This window comes from Chinchilla lanigera, unplaced genomic scaffold (assembly GCF_000276665.1).
Source record: "Chinchilla lanigera isolate Chin_1 unplaced genomic scaffold, ChiLan1.0 scaffold00051, whole genome shotgun sequence".
Lineage (NCBI taxonomy): Eukaryota > Metazoa > Chordata > Mammalia > Rodentia > Chinchillidae > Chinchilla > Chinchilla lanigera.
In genome coordinates this window covers 16,936,771-16,963,852 of record NW_004955452.1, presented here as the reverse complement: position 1 = coordinate 16,963,852, position 27,082 = coordinate 16,936,771, and the positions used below count along the sequence as shown (strand labels likewise).

At 41.4% G+C, this 27,082-nt stretch overlaps 1 protein-coding gene across 2 annotated transcripts in view; it reads right to left on the bottom strand.

Moving 5' to 3' along the window:
- Positions 1–27,082, bottom strand: part of Macf1 (microtubule-actin crosslinking factor 1) — a gene marked incomplete in the record, with an annotated part of 341,157 nt that overhangs the window by 62,088 nt on the left and 251,987 nt on the right. The window contains 4 exon segments of one of the 2 annotated variants that reach the window (XM_013519482.1): positions 1,988–2,154; positions 3,096–3,266; positions 3,577–3,738; positions 9,828–13,518. In XM_013519482.1, coding sequence (XP_013374936.1) covers positions 1,988–2,154; positions 3,096–3,266; positions 3,577–3,738; positions 9,828–13,154 — 3,827 coding nt within the window. 2 annotated transcript variants of the gene reach the window in all.

Sequence of the window (27,082 nt, the reverse complement as noted above, 5' to 3'; positions counted from 1 at the left end):
GGGAGGCTGAGGCAGGAGGATCGTTTCGTGTTCAAGACCAGCATGGGCTACAAAGTGAGCAAGGCCAGCCTGAACTGCAGAGCGAGACCTTGTCTCAAAAGACAAAAAAAAAAAGTAAACTTAAAGATCATTATTAAACTGGAATTTAATTTTTAAAAAATTATCTCTAATACCTATACTGACTTGTTGCAGATTTTGGAATCTGAGAGTTCAAAGAGCTCCATGGAGTAACATTTACACTGAAGAGCACTAAATAATTTACAAACATCAAACATTCAAAATTAAAAACCCAAATTAAAATCTTTATGGTGCCTATAAAAAAATGAAACTGTTTTTGGTGGCACACACCTATAATCCTAGCACTTGAGAGGCCGAGGCAGGAGGATTGCTGTGAGTTCAGGGCCAGCCTGAACAACCTACTGAGACCTTTTCTCAAAATGAAACAAATCGTGACTTTAAGGAACTTATGGACCAGGAAGAAAAGCACATAAAACGTGGGCTATAATGAAAAATACAGATACAGTGTTATGGCAATTAAGAGGCAGAAGTTATGCTATGTTGGGCAAATAAAGAAGAGTTTCATGTTAGGGGGTAAAAATAAAAGCATTTCATAGAGGAAGTTAACACCAACAAGAAAAGATACAAGGTTAGGAAACTTACAGGTGATATTAAAGACCAGACTCTAGAATACCTATTAATATAAAGAGAAGAAGAAGAATGGAAACTAAGAAAGGTTGGCTAGGGTCAAATAGAAGCTGTTCAATGTCAAGTTATTTTCCATTCTATTTTATAGGCAACAGAGAGTCTTTGAGATAAGATCAGAGATGTACTTGAAAATGGCTCACCTGATCCTGAGGGACAGGAAGGGAGAAAGACCTGAGGGTAAGTGGTAGAAAAGTGATTAGTTAGGAAGCTACCTCAACAGCCTGAAATGAGAGCTCATAAGCCATGAACTGAGGTAGAAGGGAAGAAATTAGAAAACAGACAGGAAAAACAGGTGAAAAGAACAGAATTTTAGCATCCTAACCCGTGTTGGGCACAAGCAAGGATAGAGTGAAAGTAGGGTTGAAGTTAAGCCCAGGTAACTAGACACTAACGGTACATTAATGGCAAGGGACAGGAAAGGAAAAAAAAGCAGCGCAAATCTGGAAATAAAAATAAGTTAAATTATTTCAATTGTTTCTCCCACTAATATGGGCAAGCTGTACTTTGTAACTCTGATGGTAAATAAGCAGTCACTGGCAGTAGGAAGTAGAGATTGATGAGGTAGTCATTTGAGACTGCTGATTTCTACTTAGAAAATTTAAAGGATGCAATAAATGATCAAGTTTGCTCCTCTCTTACTGATGCCTAATATTTCTCTACTCATGACTAGGTAGCATTTATTTCTAAGACTGAGGACAGTATAAGCTAAAAGTAAGGACATCCATGTGACTTATTAGAGCTCAAGTGATGTGAGGGTTCCTTACAGTTATGGAAACAGAAAACAGTTCCTTGGAAGAGGAAAGTATACTGTTTGTCTTTTGACCAATTATTGAAGAATATCCATGCACCTCTTGAATACCCATATGATTAACAGAATTGAAGACTAGCCCCTAGGTGCAAAAAAATCTAATATCAGAATAAGCTAACAGAAAAGAAGTATGACAAATTTCATTTCCAATGTGAAAAGTGTTACTTATAAATACGAAGGGAAAAATCTGTTTCAAAAACTCCTTAGTTGGCGGGATTGTAGTGCCTGTGTCTGCTGTCTGGAACTGTAGTAAAACAACCACACAATGACTGGTCCAGTTTTCAGAAATTTATAGGTGGCTGAAGCTCATCTTCTGAGAGGGATTCTTGTTATGAAGATGATCTCTGAATATTTATCGTTTTTCACACAAAAGCCCTTGTTTATCTTTGAACCATCCAGGAGCTTTTAAAGTACTTCTGAAGTCAAACAGGACAACAAACTCACACCCATTCCTCAAAATCCTACTGGCCTTACCTGGCTGCTGCCTTGCTCAGTAGTTCAGTCCATCTACTTTCAAGACTTGCTAGCTGTCCAGTGATTTTCTCTCTATCAGCCAGCTCAGCAGACTGGGCTATTCTGTCTCCTTCGGCTTGAAGCATGTCTACTGTGGCCTTTCGGTCATCTAGGAGCCGTTGGAGCAGCTATGGTACACACGTGTGAAAATAGAAAGGTCATCTAAAAATCTGAAATAGGTACAAAAAAACAAAACAAAAACTCTACCCTGCCAAATCCTAAAACTAATTGAGTAACGCAAGTTTTTCCATCCTTGAGGCAAACACATGAGGCACAATATACTTCCTACTACCCACACAAACGTTTCATATGCTTAAGTTTTTAAGTGGAGCTGTGACTGCCGTTATGTGATAAACAGGAAGCTTCCTCTGAATCAAGAGAAAAGTGAGGTGAGAAATTAAGAAAATCATTTTACAATGTGCATGTAAATCAAAACATCCACTTCTACACTGTAAATATACATAATCCCTGTGAGTTATACCTCAATAAATCTGGAAAAATTAAAATTTCTTTTGAGGTAAACTTTTACAAAAAAGAAAAATGCAAGCCAGGTGTGCTGGCTTGCACCAGTAATCACAGCACTTGAGAGACTGAGGTAGGAGGACTGCCACGAGTTCAAGGCCAGCCTGAGCTTACACAGTGAGTTCAAGACCAGCATGAACTAAAGAGGGAGACCTTGTCTCAAAAACCAACCAACCAAATGAAAAATGCATTAAAATAGAATTAAGCTAACAAAAAATACATATACAAACTTGTATATGATATGTTATTTAGGCTATTTCTAAGCCCAAAACACCAAAAGACTCTTAACATAAAGCTGTGAATGAAACACTAACATAGGATACATGAACAAGTCCATTTGTTCGGTCTAACATATGCCACAGTAATCTAACAGATTTGAATAAGATGATTAAATTCAACTTTTACCTTTCTGTTCAGAATGATACAAAGTAGGCTGAGATTCCACTCAACCTCTTGACTCACTCCTTAAACTATAAGCAAATATGTTGTTTGGCACTCCCCATTCCCTATAGCTGTTTTATTTCACTGTCCCAGCACTCTTACTTACCTTCTGCTCTTGGATCTGTGCTTTCACCACTTTATACTCAGCAGATGGAGGTTTCTGATTGGCTATGAGCTCCTCAGTGTCTGCCAACCAGCTGAGCAATGGCTCTAGGGCATCTTGAAACTTCCCACAATGCAACAAGGCCTCCTGTAGTTGTGCAATTCTTTGAGCAACCTGTGTCACAGACATGAGGTTCATTATCAGAAAGAGCAGTTTTTGGGGGCTGGGGATTTAGCTCAGTGGCACAGTGCCTGCCTGGCAAGTGCTAGGTCGAGAGTTCGATTCCTGGTACCGAAAAAAAACAACAAAAAAACAAAACAAAAACAAAAAAAGAAAGAGCTGTTTTCAAGTAACTACTGATACCTTTTATAACTGGATTTCAACAGCTAAATTTTTATTTGTGCTCAGGTTCCAAATTAACTTTTGATTTAGCTGTTCAGATGTCTGCTAATCCTAGCACACTCACTATTTCCTTGCCACTCACCTTTTTATTCAGTGTATTCCATCGAGCATTGATCTCTTCCATGTCATGTTCTAAACCTTGCACGTCACAGTTCTTTCCTGCGCTCTGAATTAATCCCTGGCCAAGTCCATTCACTTGCTGCAATTTCATCTGAAGAGGATCCACTTGTTCTTTCTGAAACATCTGGATAATTGCAAATCAAAGATTTAATTTAAAAGCTATCAGGCCCTCTACATCATACTGGTTATTCTTGAGAGATTTATGAGTTAATGAAGGAGGGCAGGGAATAAAAAGAAAACAAAAACAAAAATCCCCAAGTCACTGCACAGTGAAGTATAATGGAAACGTGTCTTTCACACATCCTCCTATAAAAATGTAATTACAGAGTCACAGCACTACATATATATAGGTCTTTAACCCAATGACTCATGTGTTTTTATTATTTTGCTTTTTAATGCAAAAAACTATATAGAGCTGCATCAGATTCAAAATATTGTAAAATAAGTGCAAACCATATGAATCCTAAACAGGATGAATGATACCAAGTGATGAGTATTTAGGATGAAAAGTATCTTAGAGAGTAGACTGGACCGATCACTAATAACAGACAATGTTCTTCTCTTACTAGGATCAATAAATCAATTAGTCAAAGCACACTAACAGTGTGAAGGAAAAAACACCAACCTCATAGCTTAATCCCCCTTGTGGCCATTTAACTCTACTCTTGTCTCAGGGCCACAGACCACACATAGCCAATAACAGTATTCCTCTGATTACAAAGGAAATGGGGCCCAGTAATGCTGGGAAATGTCCTTAACATCTTTGGACACATTCTGAGCAAGATGCAGATAAAAGGTGATGCTGTGTATCAAGATCATCCTCTTGGGTAACGTGTGTAACAAGCAAAGCATTTACTTTACAATAGCTAAGGACTATTACAACTTAGACATTTCTATCAGGAAACAAGAAGAGTCAAAAGAAAATGGTCCTTTTATAAAACTAAGGGTCTAAAGAAAAGAAATTAAAGCTTTTTCACTAAAATCAGATTTCTCTCTATTCACCAGGGGATTAAAACCAGTTATATTCCACTAGTCTAGACTTATTTCTGCTCTTTTCTTCCAGGAAAAATTCCTTCAGTTTCAGTGAAACAGGTGAGTTGATTAAAGCCAAAAGATGACAACAAACGGAAGATAGAAATAAATGTGAAAGAAAATTACAAGTTTGGATGACTAATTTTGGACTATGTGAGCCCACACATCATACTAGGATTAGGAATCTGACTCCATAAAAAATGGCTGGATCTGTAGTCAGCAGAAAGGGAAAAAGCCCTAGGAAACACTGAACAGGGCAGGTCACAAAGGTAAATACTAGTGCACTCCATTTTGTACTATAATTTGATGATATCATATTTTGTTAGGCAACACTACAAGGCAGTTCAGCTAAAATAATAGTTTTTCCAACATGGTTTCCAGAAAGAGAAAGCGCTATCATCCCAGTGTGGATCATTAAAGATGTTTTCACCAAAGAAAGCCAGAAGGGGGAACCTCCCAAGTTTAAAGCTGCTTTGCTGCAATGACATCATGGTGAATGGGGCACGGGGGTTGGCAAAGCAAAGAAGGCAGGGAAACAGGTACAGAGGAAAGGTGTCAAGTCCACACTGAAGTCCCTTTACCCAATAACCACTTCCACTCTCATACCTGTAACTGTCATTTAAATTCCTTCTGTGCTGTCGACATGGCAGCCAGCAGCTACATGTGGACAGCTAGTACCTACTGTAAGGGGTCATAGATAGAGAACATCTCCATCTTGGCAGGAAATTATACTGGCCAGTGCTACAGATGACACAGGAAGACAAACACAGAAATTCTCATGAATACTTTAACTCTTTTTTTTTTCTCATTTTCTGAGACAAAGACTCGTTGTGTAGTTCAGGCTACTCTTGAGCTCACTTGGTAGCCCAGGCTGACCTTGAACTTGCTGTGGTCCTCTTGCTTCAGCCTCCCAAGTGGTGGGATTACAGGTGTGCACCACTACACCCTGTAAAACTCTTTCATAAAGTACAGCCAATTCTTTAAAACTCTGGGTTTATGCCAGGCACGATAGTACATGTCTGTAATCCTAGCACTTGGAGGCTAAGGCAGGAGGACTGCTGTGAGTTCAAGGCCAGCATGAACAAACAGTGAGACCCCACCCCAAAAAACCAAAAATAAATAGTAAATTTTAAAATTTGTTTACAATCATTTCCTACAAAAACATTCAGTATTCCTTCGTTTCTCACCTCTACTCTGTGGATTAAGTTGGCAGGGACAATGGGTATTTTTCTCATCAATTTTGAGAAGCTGAAAGTTGAACAGGAAAGCATTTCTAAATAAACATTACCTAGATTTATTTTGAACATGAGCAGAGTATTAAAGAAAATAAATCTAAAAACACTTGCTCTGTTCTCTTACAAATAAAGTTTTCCAAAACCAATGTTTGCAGATACACTGAAATTCCTACTCCTTAGTATTTCAGTTAGTGAAATGAGACTGTTTCATGTTATTAACTAAGCAGTACCGGCAGATAGTTTTCAGGGCAGTACATTCGTGAAAATTACTGCAGTGCAATAAGATGCAACTGGGGCGTAAAACAGGAAATTCCCAAAGAACTTCTAAAAACATGTTCATCTTTGGTGATACTGCATTCTTTCAATTTTACTCTGACTGATCTTTTTTTGATGTCCTTTCTTCTTTTTCCTTCTTTTCCCATCCCTTGCTCCAAAGGCTGGAGTCTCTGGAGATAGGGGAGACGAAATGATGTCAGTCATAGGCCCTCTTCTTTTTATACTCTTCTGGGGCAATACCATACATTCTCATGGCTTTAAATATGAACCCTGATAAATGCTTAGGAGTCTCAACTTCTCTCCCTTTTGAATTTCAAATCTATTTATCAATGGCTTTCTTACTGCCATACAAAATGACTTTCAAGCATCTTGAACTTAACAGTTCCAAAACAAAACAGCATCTCCTTTCCTGTCTCTGAAATTTGTTTTCTCCACTAAATTGATAATTTAATACTGCCCTATCCACTTAGTTGTAAAAACCAGATTAAGCTATCCCCAATAACTCCGCTCCTTTACCCCTAACACAAAAGATATTACCAATTATCAGGTCTTATTACTTCTTTCAAAACACTTGAGTCCATCCACTGTTCCTTTCTTTTTTATTTTTTATTTTTTATTTTTTTGGTTTTTCTCCGGTACCGGGAACGGAACTCACGACCTTGCGCTTGCCAAGCAGGCGCTTTTTGCCACTGAGCTAAATCCCCAGGCCCGAGTCCATCCACTGATATCCACTCTTTTTTTTCCAAAGTGCTTGTCACAGTTTAATGTTTATATGAGTCTTATTTTTTTTTTGCTTAATGTCTTGCCTCACCCACTATGCGAGTTCCACAAGGGCAGGAACATGCCAATACTATAAAGGAGTGCAGTACCTGGCACAGAGTAGGTACTAGATAAATATTTGTTCCATGGATGAATGATTCCTTGTATAGAAATGGTGTTAGGGAAAGCAAACACACCTATGAAGGTCCTGTGTGGGAAGCAGCTGAGCATTCCCACTGAACTGGTACGCTGATGCTCGCCAGTTATTGCTTAAAAAAACAAACAAACAAACAAACAAACAAACAAAACACTCCTTTGGAAAAGTTTAATGTTACAGAACCTCTATTTTATTAAAATTTTTTTCCTTCCTTTGAACTAGTGACTGGGACTAAGAATGAAGAAGTCCACAAGTGAGGAGGAGTTTAACTACAGACTGCTTTCACTTGGCCTCAGGTCCCACTATAGAAACACCATACTCTGCTGCTACTGAACAGAAGGAAAAAAAATACACACGTGTGTGCACTTGTACATACATGTACACATACAGATCTCAAATAGTTCACTCTAAATCATATTCCAGGTATGATCATTTATTGAGGTCTATGTGTTGATATATGGAAGTGACAATTTTGACTGTTTTTAAAACATCACTTCACCAACTTAGCAAATCTGTATACTCATGTTAACTCAATAATGATGTTTCAGTATTTTCAAAATAGTCTCTATTTTTTTTGAGACAGGGTCTCACTATGTAGTTCAGGCTGGCTTTGAACTCACCATGTATCCCAAGGATGGTCTTAAAGTTACGGTGATCCTCCTGCCTCTGTCTCCAAAGTGCTGTTAATACAGGCACGGGCCACTGTGCCTGGCAGTCTCTACACACTCTTACTGTTTAACATTCCTGGCCAGGACTTTAGCTTAGGTATTTTTTCTTCTTTTTGGAAAATTTTAGTTTTTATTAGTACGTGTTTGTAGTACATAATGATTACGTCATGGCAAGTTGGTACATATACATAACAGATCTTAATTCTTTTTATGTCCCCTTTCCCTCCTTACCTTCCCCCCAGGTCTTTCTTTTTTATATACAGAGATGTAGGTATCTGCTTGCTTCTAGATAATCCATCACGTAATCACAATTCAAAGATGAGTAACTTTGTAGAGAGCTACCAGTTCCTTTTGTCATTTTATTAGTTAGTATTTTGTAAAATGACTATCTCCTGCAGCTGGTAAGATCCTGAGCTATCATCTAGCTCTATCCACACATTGCAGAAGAGATCCTGGAGATCAGCAGTAAGGATTTCTCTGAATTTTTTCCCCTTACACTGATTTGACTGGCTCTTTAAAACTTAATCTCTGTTACTTCATTAACTGCTTCATGACAGAAATATTTTGTATTATAAAGAATGCCAGTGGTGCTGGATGTGGTGGTGCATGCCTGTAATTTCAGTACTTTGGGAGGCTGGGGTAAGAGGACCACAAGCTAAAGCTTGGCCTGGGCAACTTAGCAAGACAGTGTCAAAAAAAAAAAAAAAAAAAAAAAAAAAAAAAATCCTAGTGCAAAAATTTATTGTCATTGACCTACTGTTTTGACTTTGGAACGGGTACTGGGACCTCAGTGTACTAGAATCCCAAATTCAATAAAACTCAGAAAACAGAATCAAAATCCACTCCACTTAAAAGGTGATGCATCCTAATTTGATGGGATGCTGTGTTAGAAAAGAACTGGTGAAGATCAAAGTAAAATCATTTACCCCGGCAAGAGGATCTGTGGTAAAAGTTGGCACCTTACAGGTCTAATTAATTATTTTATTGCTGTTAGTTGCACATTTAACCGGTGTTCTAGCAGACCAGGTTGCCCTGGAAAGCTCTGCAATGGGCTAGATGAGAGAGCCCATTTTTTGGTAACACCCTTTGATACCCTAGAAGACTGATACACAACAATGCACGCCGGCTTTGAAGAAGGCATTGTTCCCCTAAGGATGGAGAAAGATCAAAACAACTTCCTCCCTCAGCCATAACTGTATGAGATTAAAATTTTAAACTTCACTCTTTACACTGACCAAATGACAACTCTAGAAAGCTGCTAATCTCTAATTCCTCTGGCTAGGAGGGCTCCAGGATTGGCACACTTCTCAACTGTTTCCTAACACATTCCATATTCTAGTATCAAGAATCTTAGCGCTAAGAAAGACCTTGGAGGTCATATTAGCCTATTTCCTTTGTTTTACAGATTAAGAAACAAGAGATTCAGGAAAGGAAAACAATTTGCTTAAGGACACAAACACAATTTCACAAGATGACTAGTTAAAATACCTCTAGTTTGTGTAAATTATTATGCTAATGGCTTTAAGAAACACATTTGCATTTAAAAAGCTGTTATTCACACATCTTTATATAGCTTTTATCCAACTTGCTGTGGTGAATTCCATCTAACACATATATTTGAAGGGAAGGGGGAAGATATGTCTACCTTACACACCTGGTGATTTAAATGCCATAGCTCATTTTATTCTTGCGATCCTCACAGGAGACTGGCCTTACCAAATGAAGAAAGTGAAGACTCAGAATATCTACCCAATTTTCCAGAGTACTCCAGGTCTCAAAGTTCACACTGTGGCCTCTACCTAACTGCAGACATCATTGATCAATATGCAGCTTTTGATTTAGCAAAGAACAAGCTTGCTGTATATTTCAAAAGCAAAGTCATCCTTTCCTGCTAATAATCTATTTTTCGCCGTACAAAATTAAGATACACTCCCTTCTCAACTCAATAGCAAGTCGAGAAATTATAAGCCTACCCCCTCTCCCACAAAACTATCTATGCTACTTCTCATTACTGCCAAGTCAGAGAACTTGCAAGTCTCCCTTTACTCTCTAAAACCTAACCGGAAACAATGTGCATAGCATTTACCTCATTTGAATTTAATCCATCAGTTGCAGCCAGAGGCACTTTCCCATGTAGTACTGTGCCAGGCTCCTCTTTTATCCCAAAAGCTGAAGAATCAAGGTCTTCGCTGAACCACATTCTAGTGGTAGAAACATCCTCAAGAACAAGAGTTCCTTCTTCTGAGACAGGCACTGAATCATTGTGGGCACTAACTTTCAGGAAGGGTCTGCCAGTGGGGGAAATGTTCTCCATAGCAGGCACTGCAGTAGCTAGGATGGCAGACCCTTCTGGGGTGGGCACTGTAACAGCAGGGATGACGCCCTCCCCTGGGATGGGCTCTGCAGCAGGTGGAGTGGGAGGTTCCTCTGGGGCAGACACTGCAGCAGCTGGAGGGCCCAGCTCCTCAGGAGTCTGCCCCACAGCAGCTAGGGTGACAAGGCCTTCTGGGGTGTCATCTTCTTCCGTGATGGGTACTGTAACAGCTGCAGCAGTCCCCTCTGTGGAGGATCCTTTAACAGCTGGTTCAGCCTCTTCTGTGATAGTTGCTGCGGCAGCTGGAGCAGTCCCCTCTGGGGAGGACACTGCAGCAACTGGAACACTCCCTTTGGGAGCAAATACTGCAAGAGCTGGGGCAGCAGCCTCCACTGGGGCTGCCAGTACAGCAGCGGTGACATCCTCCTTTAAGATGACCACTGAAGCAGCTGGGACATGGCTCTCTGTGGGGATCAGTGAAGCAAATGGGAAGTCCTCCTCTGGGAAGGGCACTTTTGTGGCCACTATAGCAGTTTCCTCTGGGGCAGGCACTGCAGCAACTAGGATGTCCTCTTCTAAGGTGGGCATGGCAGCATCTAGGGCACCTTCTTCTACAGACAGCACTGCAGCAGCTGGGACAGGCCCCTGTAGGCTGGGCATCCATTCCTCTAAAACTGGTTCAGTATTACTAGCTTTGGTAACTTGTACCTCTGGAAAGATACTCGGGAGTGAATCTAAATCTCCCATTTCCATCTCTTCTCCCTGTGATGATGCCACACTGAGCTGAGGCTTTGTATCATTTAGAGTTTCTACTCCATCTCTACTACGTCTCAGTTCTCCAGCCAGCAGGTGCAGACTCAGAGTCTCTGACTCTGGTGACTTCCTCTCTGGAAAGTCACTATGACAGTGTGCTGCAGCTCTGTCTCCCCAAAGCTTGGCTTCATAATCCAGCTCTTTTGCCTCACCATCTTCACAACAACCTTTCCTCATGGACAACAATTCACAAGGGTCTACGTTTACCAAGGATGTCAGACTGTTACTTTCTTGATTAATAGCTCCTTCCTCATTTTCCAAGTGTTCATCTGTAAGTAAGTTTGAACCATACGATATCACCTCTACTTTAGGTCTTGAGGTTGTATCTGTTAGCTGATAGCTAAAAGCAAAACTGAGAGGGACCTTCTCAGTATACTCAACATTCTCAGCTTGACTGCAGTCTGCTTGGGTCAATTTGCCATTTTCTTTGGCTAGTTCAAAAGGAATAAAGCCTGACAGTTTTTCTTCACAAAAAGCCCTGTGATCAGAGGTCAGCAGACCTTCTGGATCCACCTCTCCAAGTGACTCCAGATCAGCTACAGACTTAAATTCCCCCATAGTCTCAGGGCTACAAGGCACTTTTTCACACTTCTTGTTAACCATGGAAGTGTCCCTCATGCTATTAGGGTGAACAATAAATTCCATAGCATCAGGCACCTGAGAGGAATCCAGGGCATTAAAATATTCACTGCCCAATCCAGTATCACGGTCCTTTACATTCAGAAAGCATCCACGCTGTTCCTTTTCTAAGGCAGCCCTTGGAAAGTAACTAATTGTAAGTGAATTTTCTGCATCTTGGGCTGCGGCCAGCCCTTCAGAAGTGGCTTGATTCTGTAGCTGTACTGGAGGAGTTACTCCCTCACATAAACACTCCTTTTCAAGTTGAAGAAACATCTGCACTGAATCTGTGTCAGAGAGCTGCTCTGCATCAACAGGACCAATATTACACTCTAATTCTGAAGCAAGCCCCTCTAGTCCCTGAGCAGTTTTTTTCATCTCAGCAATAGCATCCTCACCTAGAGTAACACAATTGTAATCCAGGGGTAGTGTATCCTTGGGAACAGAAGATAACTGGTCCCTGCCTGGCTGTGGGTCATCAGAGAAACAAATCTGACCAAGTGCTAGGTGGTCAAAAGTCCCCAAGACAGTAGCTAAGCAGTTAGCTCCATCTTCCACCACTGCTACTGTGGGTGTGTGTTCTCTTTCTTTAAAACTATCTGCCAGGTTGTTCTCATCTGCCATTAAAAGTGTCTTTCCTTCCTCTGACAGTTTTTCTTCCTCCCACTCCTCAGCCTCCATCATGATCCATCGCTCATCCTCTTCAAACTTTAACTCAGACTCTGTTTTTTCTCTTAGGCTGGGAGTAATGAGAATATGCAATTCTGGATCCAACAGCTCTTCACTAAGGCAAGGGGAGAGAGGCGGCATTTCCACAGTGCAGGCTGCATCCCCCAGGGGGTGCTGCTTCTCGCTGAAGCCTCCCTTAGCTGAACTTTTTGTGGCCCTGGGCCAGGTTGCACTTGAGAATCTGTGCTCCTGAATGACATCTGTGTTACCACTTGCTGCTGCAGCTTCTGATTCTAGAGCCTGGAATTCATGGGGAGAGCTCTCACTGTGCTGCTGGAATCTGAAGTCCTGGCGATCTCCACTTAAATTTTTCACATCTTGCACTTCTAGAATACCAATGGATTTGGACACGTGTTCCAAAGTCACCGACTCTGACTGAGGCTCTCGGTGGTCCAAACAACCAGAACTGTCTGTTAATGGAGAACTGAATTCTTTCTTCTCTTGCAAGGAAGGATTTGAAGCACCAGCTTCCGAAACCTCACTGAGAGAAGCTTCCATCCTTTCTGCAAATTCTGGGAAGTTGGGTGGCATGAAGGACTTCCACGATCTCCTGTTAACATTGTCTTTACGCTCTGCATTTGGCCTCCGTCTGGGTGGCACCGGTGCTGACTTCTGCACATCACTGCTTAGTTTTAACGCATCAAATATTATTCTCTCATCCAGTCTTTTTCCTTCTGGTGCTCTAGATTCAAAAACATTAGATGCTGCTCCCAATGTACCATTGCTGGATATGGTACTTCCTTCCATTTTTTCCATGGTGCTTTTTGAAGTCTGATTAAGCTTTGACCCCTGGTCAATCTGTTCATTTATCCTCATTGTATCATATATGGACCGCTGCGGAACATAGCAATCCTCTATGTAGCCGTCCTCATCCTCCCCTTTCCCCAGGCAGGTGGGGTTCCGCCTTAAACAGTCTGGCCTGCTGAGTGGCTTACCCATACTTTTTCAATCAAGACGAACTATCAATCTTTCAAATTTTTTTTATAGGTTCCCCCAAAACGCATTCTCTATGAGTTATAAGTCCTTTTATGTGTTCACACTCTAAACCACCAATTGCATCTGCTCTCCAGAAAGACCTGGAAGTTCCACTTCGAAAACATTCTGGGAGAAGCTCTAAGATAAACAGCTTTATCCTCACAGGCTACCAGCCTCATTGTTGCAGAAAGATAAATGGTCTAATTTGATCACAAACCTAATTCCTTATATGGCTTCTGGTTTTATTCCATTTTTAAAAGAGCACTGCTCTTTTTAATTCAGTCAACAAAAATCATTTGATATTGACAAGTCTTATTCAATTTCTAGTTCCACTCACTTCTCACCGAAGCAGAGTTGGAAGCAGCGAATCTGTACTGACTGTAACAACAATGGCACAGCCTTTCTGGTCTTCAAGTATGGGCCAAGCTCCTAAGAATTCCTTTCATTTTATCCTCTGTTCCAGTCCTAGAGAGTCCAGCTGGTCTGAATTAGCCATTCGTCCTCCCTAGTCGGGGTGTTTGGATTTGAACTGGGCTGGTCGGCGGATATTCCTGCAACTTTAAACACAGGAAGTCCTTCATTCGGGGCCAGCTCGGGGCTTCCTGTCTCCAAAACATCATGGCATTGTTGTGGCTCCTAGGCCAACCCTGCGCTGTGGCCGCACAAGGAGACTTAAGCCCTGCGCCAGGGCCTTGCAGAAGGCGAGCTGGCTGCAGCCTCTGCCGAGGGGCTCACTCAGCACCGCCCGCTCCCTACGCCGGGCCGCGTGCCCTGAGGGCCGGGGTCGCCTCACCGCAGGCTGGCAGGTGGCTCTCGGTCGCGCCGGCCTCGGATCCGCGCTCAGGAAGTTAGTTTGTCCCTCCGGCAGCTGAGTCCCGTGTGCTGTGGGCGCCGCCTCCCCGGCCGCCGCCAGTCCCCGGCCCGCAGCCGCCGCGCCGTGGGCTGCATGATAAGCAGCCGCCTCTATTCTCCACTGCGCCGCGGGTCCCGCGGCCCCGCCGTCCTCGCTGCCCGCAGCTGTCACGGTCCCGGCATGCAAACTTCTGGCTGGGAACAAAAGGCTCCTCTCGGCCGGGCGGGGGGCGAGCCCTCCTCCCTTGCGTTGCACGGCCAGCTCCTAGTTGCTCGCTGGAAGTGCTCGGCTGGCGGGCGGCTCTCCGCCCCCTTCCCCCGCCGCCCCGCCCGGGCAGCCCCCCTGGAAGCCGGGGAAGCGCGCGGCGGGCAGAGCCAAGGGGAGGAGGGAGCGGGCGGGGCCGTGGCAGAGCGATCCCGGGGAGAGGAGGCGGCGGCGGGGATTGGAGGCCGAGGCGCCGAAGGAGGGGCTTCTGCGGGGCACAAGGTTCCGGGCCGGGCGCCTTCCGTTCGGCTCCAGAAGCCCACGCCCCCGCGCCCCGAGGCCGAAGGGGAAGCCCCGCCCCTCGAGGGCGAGCCGAGGGGAGCCGCACCAGCGCGAGTCTCCGCCACGCTGCGCCGCGCAAATCCCCTGACAAAGGAAAGCCCCGCCCTCCCCTCGCTGGCCCGGCCCCCGCCTCGTTCCAACTCGCCGGGCTCCCAGCCCAGCCCCGGGGCGGGCGAACCCAGAAGGGGCGCCTCCGCCTCCCCCAGCCGGCCGGTTCTGGCAAGGGCCACTCGGGGCCCCATCTGCCAGCAGGGTCGCGCCGGGCAGGTGGGTTGCCGTCTCGCGCTGGGCTCCAGCTCTGCCGCCAAAGGCTGTCCCCAGTCTCTGCAATGTCACCTTTAGCGCGCTCCTCGCGGACGGAACGCTCCACCCGTAAACCCAGAACTTTCGTGGTGTCCCGAGTAATTTGGTCACACTCGGAGACGAAGTTACTGAATAAACTTTAGGCACACTACCTTCTCAAGTATATCATCAGGTCTTGGCACATTCTCCCCTAGGACTTTGCCCACAGAGCTGTAAAGTGGTGTCAACGACCGGGGTGGGGGTAAGGTGGGGGTGGAGGGAGTGGTCGAGAAGCCCAAACACCTGAGCGCCTTTATGCTGCACACAGCCAAGAAACCTGAGCCTCCTTGGGGCCAGATGAAAAGCATGTGTCTGTACTTCAAGTCTCAAAAAGAAAACACTGGAGAAAAGTCTCGCACAATCCCGTCCACAGTCTCTTGGCTTTTAGAAAAACCATCCAGTCACCCGCGCCTCTTAAAAGACTACAGTGGACACCCCAGGAGACTATCTGAGGATGTGTAACGTATTCTGCTTTCTTTGAGATGATCATTCTCTGATTTTATTAAGGAAAAAACGTCTATTGGCCAGGAGCGGTGGCCGGGTGTGAGGCAGGAGGATCACTGCAAATTGGAAGCCAGACTGAACTACAGAGTAAGACTCTGTCTTGAAAAAAAGCCTTAAAATATCTGAATCCCAGTTGGACTATGTGGTCAATACAGATGCTAAAACTTATGGAAAAGTTATTTCTACTCTTTATACAAACAGTAAATGAAGTTGGAGATCTGGCAGTGAAATCTTGAGCTGAGCTGATCTAGGCTTACTTGGGGAGCCAGCAAAGTCTTCCGCAAAAATGAGATGCAGGCTGAAGCCTGTGATCACAGTTAAGCAACTAAGAGACCTTTCCTGGCAAAATGTTTTACATTTCCTTTCTCAATTCAAAAGATGCTGCCGATCAATTCTACCCACTCAAAAACAAAAGACTTCCCATCTGTAAACTGAAAGAGGGTGTGGGGAGACAGACTAGATTGTGTCTTCTTTCTAATTTTAATATTCTTTAGTTCTAGAACTTGTAAAGGTGCTATCCAGAATCCTGTGTCCTCTTGGACCTATACAGCAAGACACTAGGAATGCTGTCCCCTTAAAGAGTATGTAGTAGAAAGCGGTATGAATGCTCCACTAGAGCAGGTTGCAGGAGATGTAATCAACATGAAATGTCTGAAGGGCTGGAAGGTGGGAGGAAGCAAGTTTTTTCTGGATGTCTTCTTAAACTGGTACACTAAGATCCAAGGGTAGATTTTAAACCAACAAAGTTTTCTCACAGCTATTCAAAGAACAGGGTGTTCTCAGAAAGAAAGACTTTCCTGACCTTGAAGGTGTCTGAGCAGAAATTCAAGCAATCATTTGGCAGAGATTTGGGGAAACAGATTTACAAATCCTCTACAATCTGTTCAGGATGTTTTAAGGTCCCTTCTAGTGCTGGACACACTGTGATCATAAAAACTGATCAGGTTACAGATCTGATACTTAACAGTTCAAGGAACGGGGTTTTAATTTTCTTTTAATTATTCAGTACAATTGGAAAAATAAAGAGAAGGTAAGATCAATTTTACTAGCAAATCTCCCTGGCCAAATACATCCACTTAAAAGTGTTCAGATATCATAACAGTCTGTTTAGCATGCCAAGGCCCCTCTGGTTGGAGGAATCTGAGGAATTCTGGCTCTGGACTAAGAGTGGGTGGTTATTCTATTATAAAGAATGATCTTGATGTGGAATCACAAACTTCATGGCCAGAAATTCCTTTCTGTTTCCTCACCAACTCAGGTGCCAATCAATTCAGCCGTTTCTTAGTTACTCCCTCCCCATATCTATCTACCTTATTCTACTCTCATCAATGTACCATATAAATAAATACATCTGAAGTTCAGGCTTGAATTAGTTATCAGCCTTAGTCACTCTTTAAGGCATTAAGAAAATATTACCAAGAAACTCTCTAAAAGATTAAGCTGATAGAAAAGATTACATGTAGTCAGTCAATCCCATCAGAAGAAACCTCCAAAAACTCAAAAGCCAAAGAATTCTTCCTGAGTGTTTTGTGTTTTTTTTTTTTTTTTTTTTAAATCATCAGTATATGTTTAGAAAGAAGTCAAGAGAGGATGTACAAGGTTTCTCCTCCATGTTTTTTTTTTGTTGTTGTTCATCACTTTCTCCTTAGTTTTGGTATGTGGAACTCTGCCAACAGCCATCTCAGGGACTGAAATAAATGCTTGATACAGCTTTCAGCCTCTTGTTGCTCTGATAGCTATACTCCACCCCCCCCAAATAAAAGCATCTGTTCATTTTACATGTGGTGTGTAAACTTTTTAAAAGAGAGATATAGGGAGCTCCAGAGTACTTCTTCAGATGCCTACCCCACCCCTGAAACCACAAATAAAGGCACTCAAACAAAATTTCAAATTATTTTCCAGTTAGTTGATTAAACAGCTTAAATAATTCTCTACTTATTTTGAAATTCCTAAGAACAAAATTTGGTGTCAGGTCTTCCTTTGGTGAACCTAACTTAAAAGAACAGTCCTGGCTCTTCCAGGCCCTTTAGCTCATTCCTGCTGTCTTCCTAATTAAAGGTAGCCGGATGGAGTCTCCTTACACCCTAACACAGCTCCCTTTCCAAGTCTTGGGCGTGGCATTCTGCGTTTGCTCTCTGAACCAGCAGCCCACTAAAATAATCTAGATATCTCACATCCACTCTCCTTAGATTTTAAAATCCATCTGGACAGAGCTCTCTTCTATGAAGAATTCACTCCAAAATAAAAGAGGATATGGAGGACTGGTTGGATCTTGCTCATTTTGAATCTACAGAATGCCTTTCACCTTAGGATATCTAGATTTTACAAGCGTTATTTAGTGGCAAGTAGAAACTCCCCAGTATCAGTGTGTGCCTGTTAGGTATCAGTCACTACCATCCTTTGGTGTTTTATTATTATAAAGATGGCTACAGAGTAGCTCATAAAGCAACACAGCAAAGATGTGGATCTTATTTTAAATGGGAAACTAAGGATTTTGATGCTATTTGAGCTCTCATGTGTTCCCAAACCCATGAGAAAACTTTCCAAACACTCTGCAGGAACTCTCATGACCCCTGTAAACCCTTTCCAGCTTGTAGACTTCCCAAAAGACGGTGCAGTAATTCCTCTTTTAAGATTAATGGTTACCAAGACAGTGGTAATGATAAAAGCATGGGGTTTTACAAGTTAGAAAAGACCTGACAGAAGGGTAGGAGGGAGGCAAGAAGCAGGAGAAATCATGAGAGGCTTCATGGAGGGAACTACAATTACTCATCGGGACTTAAAAATACAGAGATTGTGAGCCACATATTTCTAAGGGAAGAGCTGGAGGAAGGAAAGCACTGTTGGTGAGAATGTAAATTAGTAGAGCTACCCTAGAAATCAGTATGGAGGTCCCTCAAAAGACTAAATATATGTGTATGAGCTAGCTACACTACCCGATATATACCTGGAAGAATTAAAGTCAGCATACTATAGTGATACTTGCACACTCATGTTTACGAAGACACAATTCACACTAGCCAAGATATGGAAACATTTGGAAGAAAATGAATGGAACTGGAGAGTATCATGCTAAACATAATAAGCCAGACCCAAAAAAGATAAGCATCATATGCTTTCCTTAACATGTAGGATCTAAAAAAGGTGAGATGAAAGTAGAAGGGAAACTATTATTAGAGAAAGATAAATTAAGACGGCTGAGGGGCGTATGACAGGACAATGGGAGAATTTTTTAAAAAAGTTATTATGTCATTATAACAGCACAATGTTGACACTGTTTTACTGAGGTAAAAAGGTGTCTACTACACTGTTAAGTCAAGTAACAAGTTACAAGGGGCTGGGGATTTAGCTCAGCGGCAAAAGCGCCTGCCTGGCAAGCGCAAGGTTGTGAGTTCGGTTCCCGGTACCGGAGAAAAACCAAAAAAAAACAAACAAACAAAAAAAACAAGTTATGAAATAGTATATATGACATCACCGAATTTTAATTTTCAAAAATGCATTAACATGTAGATATCAAGAAATTGTCTAGAATGGTGTTCACTTAACTGTTCTAATCTGTCTCTGGGATTGAGATGCTAAGCAAATTTTTCTTTCTGTTTAAGAGTGTTTCTTTATTTGTGCTATTAAAAATGTTTCTAATCTAGGAAATTAACTGCTATGAGACAATGGATAATAAGCTTGAATGTAATAATCATTTCACAACATATATGTTCAGTATCTCAAAAAATGATAGTGTATGTCTTAGATATATGTGATTTTATTTGCCAACTATATTTAGTTTTTAAAAAAGTAAAAATTCTGGAGAAAAAAAAGGGAAAGCAAGGTCCCTAAAGAAGCAAATTCTAATTCAGCATGGCTTAAGTGAGTTTGTATGAAAGGAAAAGATGGGAGGTCAGAATGGTAAGAAGCTCAAGGCCAGTTCACCAAGGGTGCCAACCCAAAGAATTTATGCTTTATTCAGAAAACCGTATTACATCAATATTTAGTTAACTGAAACGTGTGTGTGTGTGTGTGTGTGTGTGTGTGTGTGTGTATAGCTGGTGAGTGAGTGTGGAAAGTTTTCAAAGAAAATATAACTGCCATTTGTCTCATTACAAAAAAAAAAACAACCCAAACCTTAACTGATAAATGAAACTTGGTGTGATAAAATATACTTGTCTAAAATAAGACAGTGAAAATGAGGCTGGGTTCAAACTTGCCATCCTCCTGCTTCAGCATCCCTGAGGGCTGATAGAGGCATGTACCACCACTCCTGCCTACAAGGTTGTATTCTTAATTTTTTTTATTTACTTAACAAATATTAATTGGGATCTACTAGGTGCCCCAAACTATGCCAGGTATTAAGGTTAAAACTAATGAGAAGCCTACATTCTGATAATGGAGACATTTACTTCCTATCAATTGCATAACAGTACTCTAAAGAAAAGCAAACAGTTCTGTAAGAGCAGGGGTCAAAGGCCCTGACCTGGCCTGGAAGTTCAGGAGGCTCTGCTGTGAAAGTGATGGAGTGAACTTTCCCTGAGATCAAATGAGAGTAGTCTTTCTGCTTGCAGGGGGGCATGACCATCACAAAGAAGCTTGGCATAAAACACATCCCTGGGCTGAACGTCTAAGGAATCTTGCTGTAGGATTCCCCTCTCAAAATACAGAAACATGCAGCATAAGTAATACACAGTTTTTGAAAACTGACTCATTTTGTTACTAAAGAAAAAGCAGTTCTTAACACTGATCACAAACAAACAACTTATGTTTGAGTTTAAAGAAACTCATGTTGAAAACAGAGGTCATCTTTGGAAATTGAACAACAAAGTGACAGAGATATCAAATGGCTCACAATGGATTCTTCAAGTATTAGAAGACATGTCAGTTCAATTTTTTTGAACTGTCTTCTTTCCTTGACTCATATACACACATGACTAAATATTATAAACACATATTTGCTGAAACTTAAATACTTAAAGGCTTTCTGTAAAGTATCTCAATCTAGATTTAGCAGAGGGATGAATTATCTGGGAGTAAACTGACCGCCTCTGAAACTGAGCTAATATTTTTCTCCTATACCTCAAATGTTTTATTACAGACTGATTAATATTAAGTAGTGTCTCTCCTAAGGATGCAGATGTGGTAGTTGCCACTATATGGCAAGAGAGGAAGATAATATGGTCTATAAGGAAAGCTAATTAGGCCAGGGACCCTGGATCATTAAAGCTGATTTGACGGGTGACTGAGTGGCTGGGGGGCAGAGTTGTCACAGAGCTGGCAATGTCTTCTGGTCAGTTTTGGTTAATGATTTGAAAATAATTTTGATTTGTATGGCACATAAGCCAAAGTCAAACTGGTCTCAGAAAAATTTGCTGTCTCTGGACTTCTAATAGGAATGAATACTTTCATAAATTAATGAATAAATAAATAAACACATGTAGATATATATACATGTGTATACAAAATATATTTGAAGTTTTGTTAAGAATTCATGACGTAAACCTGCCTATGTACTGCTACAGTCAGAAACAAGCCCTACATTTATTCCCTTAAAAAAAATGCTCAATCTACTTTTCATTGCTGCCATAAACTAATTTTGTTTTACCTTTATAATTTCCATTTTTCCAAGAAGAAAAAGACCAAATCTAATCTAGTGCTGGGTCTTAGATCTAATCTTCTGAAGAATGATCATCCCTAAACACAATAGGAGATAACTATTTTTATTAAAAAGATTTTATAGCTGGGCATGGTGGTGCATGCCTACAATCCCAGCACTCTGGTGGGCTGAGGAAGGAGGACGGCAAATTCAAATTTAGCCTGAGCAACTTTTCAAGACCCATGTCTCAAAATAAAAATAAGTGAATACATATAAAATAAAGGCCGAGGGATGTAGCTCAGCATGAAGATTGTGTTCAATTCTCAATACCAAAAGAAAAAGAAGTTGTAATATTCTAGTTTTTATGTTTGGATAAACTTTTCTTTTTTAGAAAAAGGATACTATTACTTATTGAGCATCTAATATAAGCCTAGTTGTTTTGTCTATGTAACTTCATTTAATTCATAAAAATCAGAACAGTATTATTTATCATTTTTCACACTTTATAGTTGAAGTAACCAGGATACAAAAAAGCTTGTAAATTATAGTACCAAGATTCAAAGCTGGGCATTTCCTTTTTAAAATTAATTTTTTTTTTTTTGTTCATGTTTGCAATCCATGACTACATTCATAGTGAGAGTTTATACATGTACATACACCTCTTCATTATTTTTTGTCCCCTTCCCATTTGCAAAAGCTCTATTTCTATTTTTTCTTTATTTTATTTTATTTCATTCCTTTTCCCTTTTATCTCTCTTCCTTCCATCATGTTCCCCCTCCCAATTGAAAAAAAACTCCCTACTACTTCTCTTTTATTTTGCTCTTTACTTATATTTTGGGTTTCTCATATAAGAGAAACCATGTGATAGTTAAACTTGTGTGTCTGATTTATTTCATTTAACATTATAGTCTCGAATCCCTCAGGTTTATCCTTTTTTATGGCACAGTAGTACTCCATTGTGTACAAATATCACATTTTCTTTATTCATTACAAGATTTAGTCATTATGAATTATGCTGCTATCAACATGGGTATGCACGTATTATTGTAATATTATAATTTTAACTCTTTCTGGCAGGTACCTCGAAGGGAAATAGCTGAGTCAAATGGAATTTCTATTTTTAGTTTTTTCAGGAATCTCCATAGGGGTAGTACTAGTTTATATCCTCCAGCAACATAGAAGGGATCCTTTTTCCCTTCAGTCTTGCCAGCCTTTGTTATTTGATTTCTTGATGATAGCAATTCTTTCTGGAAGATGGTATTTCTTTTTGTTTGTTTGTTTTTCCAGTACCAGGAATCAAACTCACAACCTTGCACTTGCCAGGCAGGTGCTGTGCCGCTGAGCTAAATCCCCAGGCCCCTGGAAGATGGTATTTCAATGTTGTTTCAATTTACATTTCTCTAATGGCCAACAGAGTTGGGTATTTCTGACTTAAACTTGGGATTCTTTATATGTTTCCCTATACCAGGCTGAATGAAGCATGAGGAATCTTGTTAACTGTCAACTGTGTCAACTAACTGAGTAAATGACTATGGCTCTAAAGTGATAAGTAACTACAAGAGACTCTATCAGAATCTGGCTTTCTTCAGTTACATACAAAGTGTTGGGTTTCTTTCTTAGTTTTGCTTTGTTTGGGCCAACATTAAAATGAGACTCTGCCAACTACTAAATGAGATGCTAACTACTAGAGAAGAAGAAAGAGTCTAGAGGGAAGGGAGGTAAGGAAACCTGGCGAAGACCATACAGTAAGTCCCCAATTTGTGGACATTCGAGTTGCAAACTTTCACAGGTGCACTGTGTAAGACTCACAGGTATCCTATTTAAGACTCTGTTAGATTACAAATGAATCTGATGTAGGAATATTCTCCCAGAACAGAACTCATTTGTAAGTCAGGGACTTACTCTTCACCATAAAACGATATACCTCAAGTCTTACAAAGCAGATAGCATTTTGAATCCTTACAAAAAATAAAGATCCTGCCAGGCATGGCGGCACACACCCATAATGCCAACAACTTGGGAGGCTGAGGCAGGAGGATTGCTGCGAGTTTGAGGCCAGCCTGGGCTACAAGTATTGAGTTCAAAGCTATCCTGAACTACACAGCAAGACCCTCTCAAAAAAAAAAAAAAAAAAAAAGATCCTTTTGATAAATAAAGATCATTCATCTACTCTGTGAAATATTGCACCTGGAGAAGTAGCTCAGTGGTAGAGTGGGTGCCTACCACGCATAGGGACCTCAGTTTGGGTCCCAGCGCAGGAAACAAACAAACAAGAACTGTCAAATATTCACTAGTCTTCAAATGTACTATCTATTCTGAGAGGCAAAACACACACACAAAAATGGATCAAGATAACAGATAAATACATATAACTGGAGAGTACCAAAATTAGGCAATTTGAAGAACTGCACATAGTAAGTGAGTTAGGTGATCAGGAGAAATAGTGGGCTGGGGTAATCAGAAAAGCTTTGCAAAGAGATGGGACTGGGTATACCTTCGGATGAGTAGAAATCAAATAGATAAAATGTAGGGAGGAGTGGGGTAAGTGGATGGTGAATGGTCTATATAGGAAACAAGATTGGAAAGATAGCAGAGGTCAAATATGTAGCTCAAGGCTGGAGAAGGAAAAGACTGGGGGTGCAGAAATAAACCAGGTCGGAAGGATGTCACTATTTAATTCATTGGATCCTGCATTATCAGTGGGAAAGATAAGCACTCCCAGAAAGAGTGGATACAGGATATCCACGTTGGAGACCTAAGTTCTAAAAGGCTACAGAATAATTTATGTCTTTTTCTGTGGGAACCATGCGGCACATGCTGGCCATCCAATCACACCAGCTCTCTACCTTCCTAACAGAGGGTTCTTTGTTCCAGATAGCCAGGCTCAAAAGAGACAGAGTCTGATAAAGTCACACTGAGATCAGTACTCTCAGCTGGTGCAGGGGCTGATGCCATGCCACAACACACCCTACAGGAAGTAGTTTGAGATACACAGCTGATTGATTTCCACAGCAGGAACCTTGTGGCAGGCTGGGGTGGGGACTGGCCATGCATGGAGAGAATTCTTCAGCTACTGACTCAAATTAGTTCTCTAAGATCCTGACATTATCCACTAAATCTGTATAAGTCATTCTCAAAAGCAATTATTTCTTAACTAATTTTGAAAAAGGGGAGGAAAACCACAGAAGTTTCACTAGGCAGCATTCTGAAACTGTTTCATCAGTTAACTCTTCCTTGCCATGGAAACTGGAGGAAGGCAAAAACCAAATCCCCTATCTTTCCACAAGTGGGCTAGATAACTGTCTCACTGTGAGGGGCTATTTTACACACTGCAGGGAGTTTGGCAGCATGCACTAAAAGCTAGTAGTAAGTAGCTTCTTCGCTTGTATAATAACTGTAGAACAATCCCAACTTGAATGTTTACTTCCTCTGTGACTTGAACAAATTGTTTTTCCCTCTTCAACTCAGTTTTCTCATCTGCAAGTTGGGCTTTTAAATGTCAGATTTACAGAGGGGGCATTAGAGATCACACAGATTCAGGTTTTTCCAGCTAGACTTGGCACTACTTTACCACTACTGCAATTCCTTGCGGTATTCTCCATTGTTAACTAGAGATCACCTGAGACCCCAGTACCCACCCAAGCACTGGTGCACAGTTTGGACTCAATTTGGACGCGCTAGAAGGGCTATGGAGCCCTTTTCTTTTAATCTGCACAAAAAGATTCACAAAGCATCACCATGTAGCACTTGCTCTCATTCCTTGGACCCCCAAACTTCTGAAGAAATAGACCAGAATATATTTGAAATAGTACTAGTTGGCTGGAAAATAGCCTGTGAGGGCATGGGAATAAATGTGCCCTATTAATCTTGCACAGCCAATAGCAGAGACTGATATCTGAAAAAACAACACTGTAGCAAAGTCTTAAGGAAGGTGGGGAGAAAGTACATTCTCCTCATAGCTACATTTTTCCAACTAGGACAGCTGAGACTTGGGAAGAATCCTTTTGTCAGGAGAAAGTTGTTTGGGACAGTGATGCTTTGGGGCATTGACCTGACTCCATTGCCTGTGGGGCTCATTTTTTCCCTGGTAGAGTAGCCAGCTGTAACAATCAAGGGCCTTTCTGAGTGACTCATCGACTCAGCACACTTCGTAGAGGTTCAAGGATTACAGCTCAGGCACTAGTCAGCTACTCCGAAAGGGCCCAAGATAATCCAGGCACAGCAGCACCCATTTATAAATCCTAGCTACGTGGAAGGCTGAGGTAGGAGGATCACAAGGTCAAGGCCAGTCCGGGCAAATCAGCAAGACCTTGTCTCAAAACAGAAATTAATAAGGGGGATGAGGCTGTAGGTAAGTGGCAGATTTCCTGCCTGGCATGTACAAGGCCCTAGATACAACCCCTAGTACATAAAGAGAGAAAGAAAGGAAGAAGCAAGCAAGCAAGCAAGCAAGCAAGCAAGCAAGCAAGCCCAGGATGTTTTTCTTCTTTGTGTGATGAAGTTTCACTGTGTTGTCCAAATTAGTCTCAAACTTCTGAGCTCAAGCAATCTTCCTACCTCCGCCTCCCGAGCAGTTGGGACTACAGGCATGTAGCTTCAGCTTCAGAATATTTTTCCATAGCTCCAGGGCCAGGTTGAGACCATTTATCATACACTTGAAGACACAACAAGCAGCAGTACAGTTCTACAAATCTGTGCTGATCTCAACCATATTCACTAATCAAATGTTCAATAATAAATATAAATACTATATATGGTACATTCTAGTTTTCCTGGAAACAGATTTTTCTTCCTTCTTATACAAAATCAAATGATGAATTTTAGTTCTGAATGCTAGCTGGTGATACTGTATGTGAAGAATCTCAGTAAACTCAAATCAAACTCCTTAGTCCTTTTCTTTGGTTGAAGATACATTTGCTTATTGCTTTAAAACCTCTCTTTGCTATCAAAATTTCCAGACAGATTTTTGTGAAATCTATCACTGCTTTCTTCAGGACTTTCCATTTTGTTTTACTACCTCTTCACTGAGGCATGAGACCTCTTTAAAATGACATAACGGCTGCAAGCCTGGGATTTTGCTTGTGATGCTTATATTTAAAATATGAAGTGGCAATGCTTTAAAGGAGAGTTGGAAAAGGTTCAGTATGAAACAAACTTAAAGGCCTCAAAGGCTCCTTTGCTTTCTCCCCATCCAGTTGGTAGAGTGGGGGTGGAGAGGATTATTACACAGCATTGGAATTCTTTGTGGGGGGGGTGGTCACATAAGGGTTATAAATATCAGCAGCCACACTCTAGGTTGGCTGCAGAAAACAACTGACATACTGTGGTCTCCACTTAAAGGCACAGAACAAGGAAGCTCCTTGAAGTATTTCCACAGAGGAAGTTCCTCTTCTCTTCAGAAATGTATCATTAGCCAAACACCTTCATCAACAACTGTAGGCAAATTTCACATGCCAGGGAAAGTGACTAGGAGATTGGAAACTAGACACAGATTTTTTTTTGGTACCGGGAATTGAACTCAGGACCTTGCGCTTGCCAGGCAGGTGCTTGTGCCGCTGAGCTATATCCCTAGCCTCTAGACACAGTTTAACACCAGTTACAATGAAGAATCCAGGAGCTGGCCTAAAGCAAGGCTGATTTAGAGACGACTGTTGCTACTGCATAGTCATAATCAGGTTATTAGGAGGCTGTTTGCTACACAAATATTCAGCTTAATCTCATAGTACTCAGCTGAATCACACTGACACTTTGGTGGCAACTTCCTTCTAGGGCAGTGGTTCTCAGGAGGGTGATTCTGCCTTTCAGGGGACATTTGGCAATGTCTGGAGATATTTTTGAAGCTATTTCCAGTAGTTACAGGTCAGAGATGCTGTTAAATATCCTACTTACAATGCAAAAGACAGATCACTATAACAAAAAACAACCCAGCCCAAATGTCAATAGTACTAAAGTTGAGAAATTCAGTTCTAGGATATATTCTTTACTTCTTTGGATCCTACATTTATTGGCAGTGCCCTGTTTAAGAAAGAAACAAAACAGGATAGGTCAAGGGTCAGCACAAGTATGCC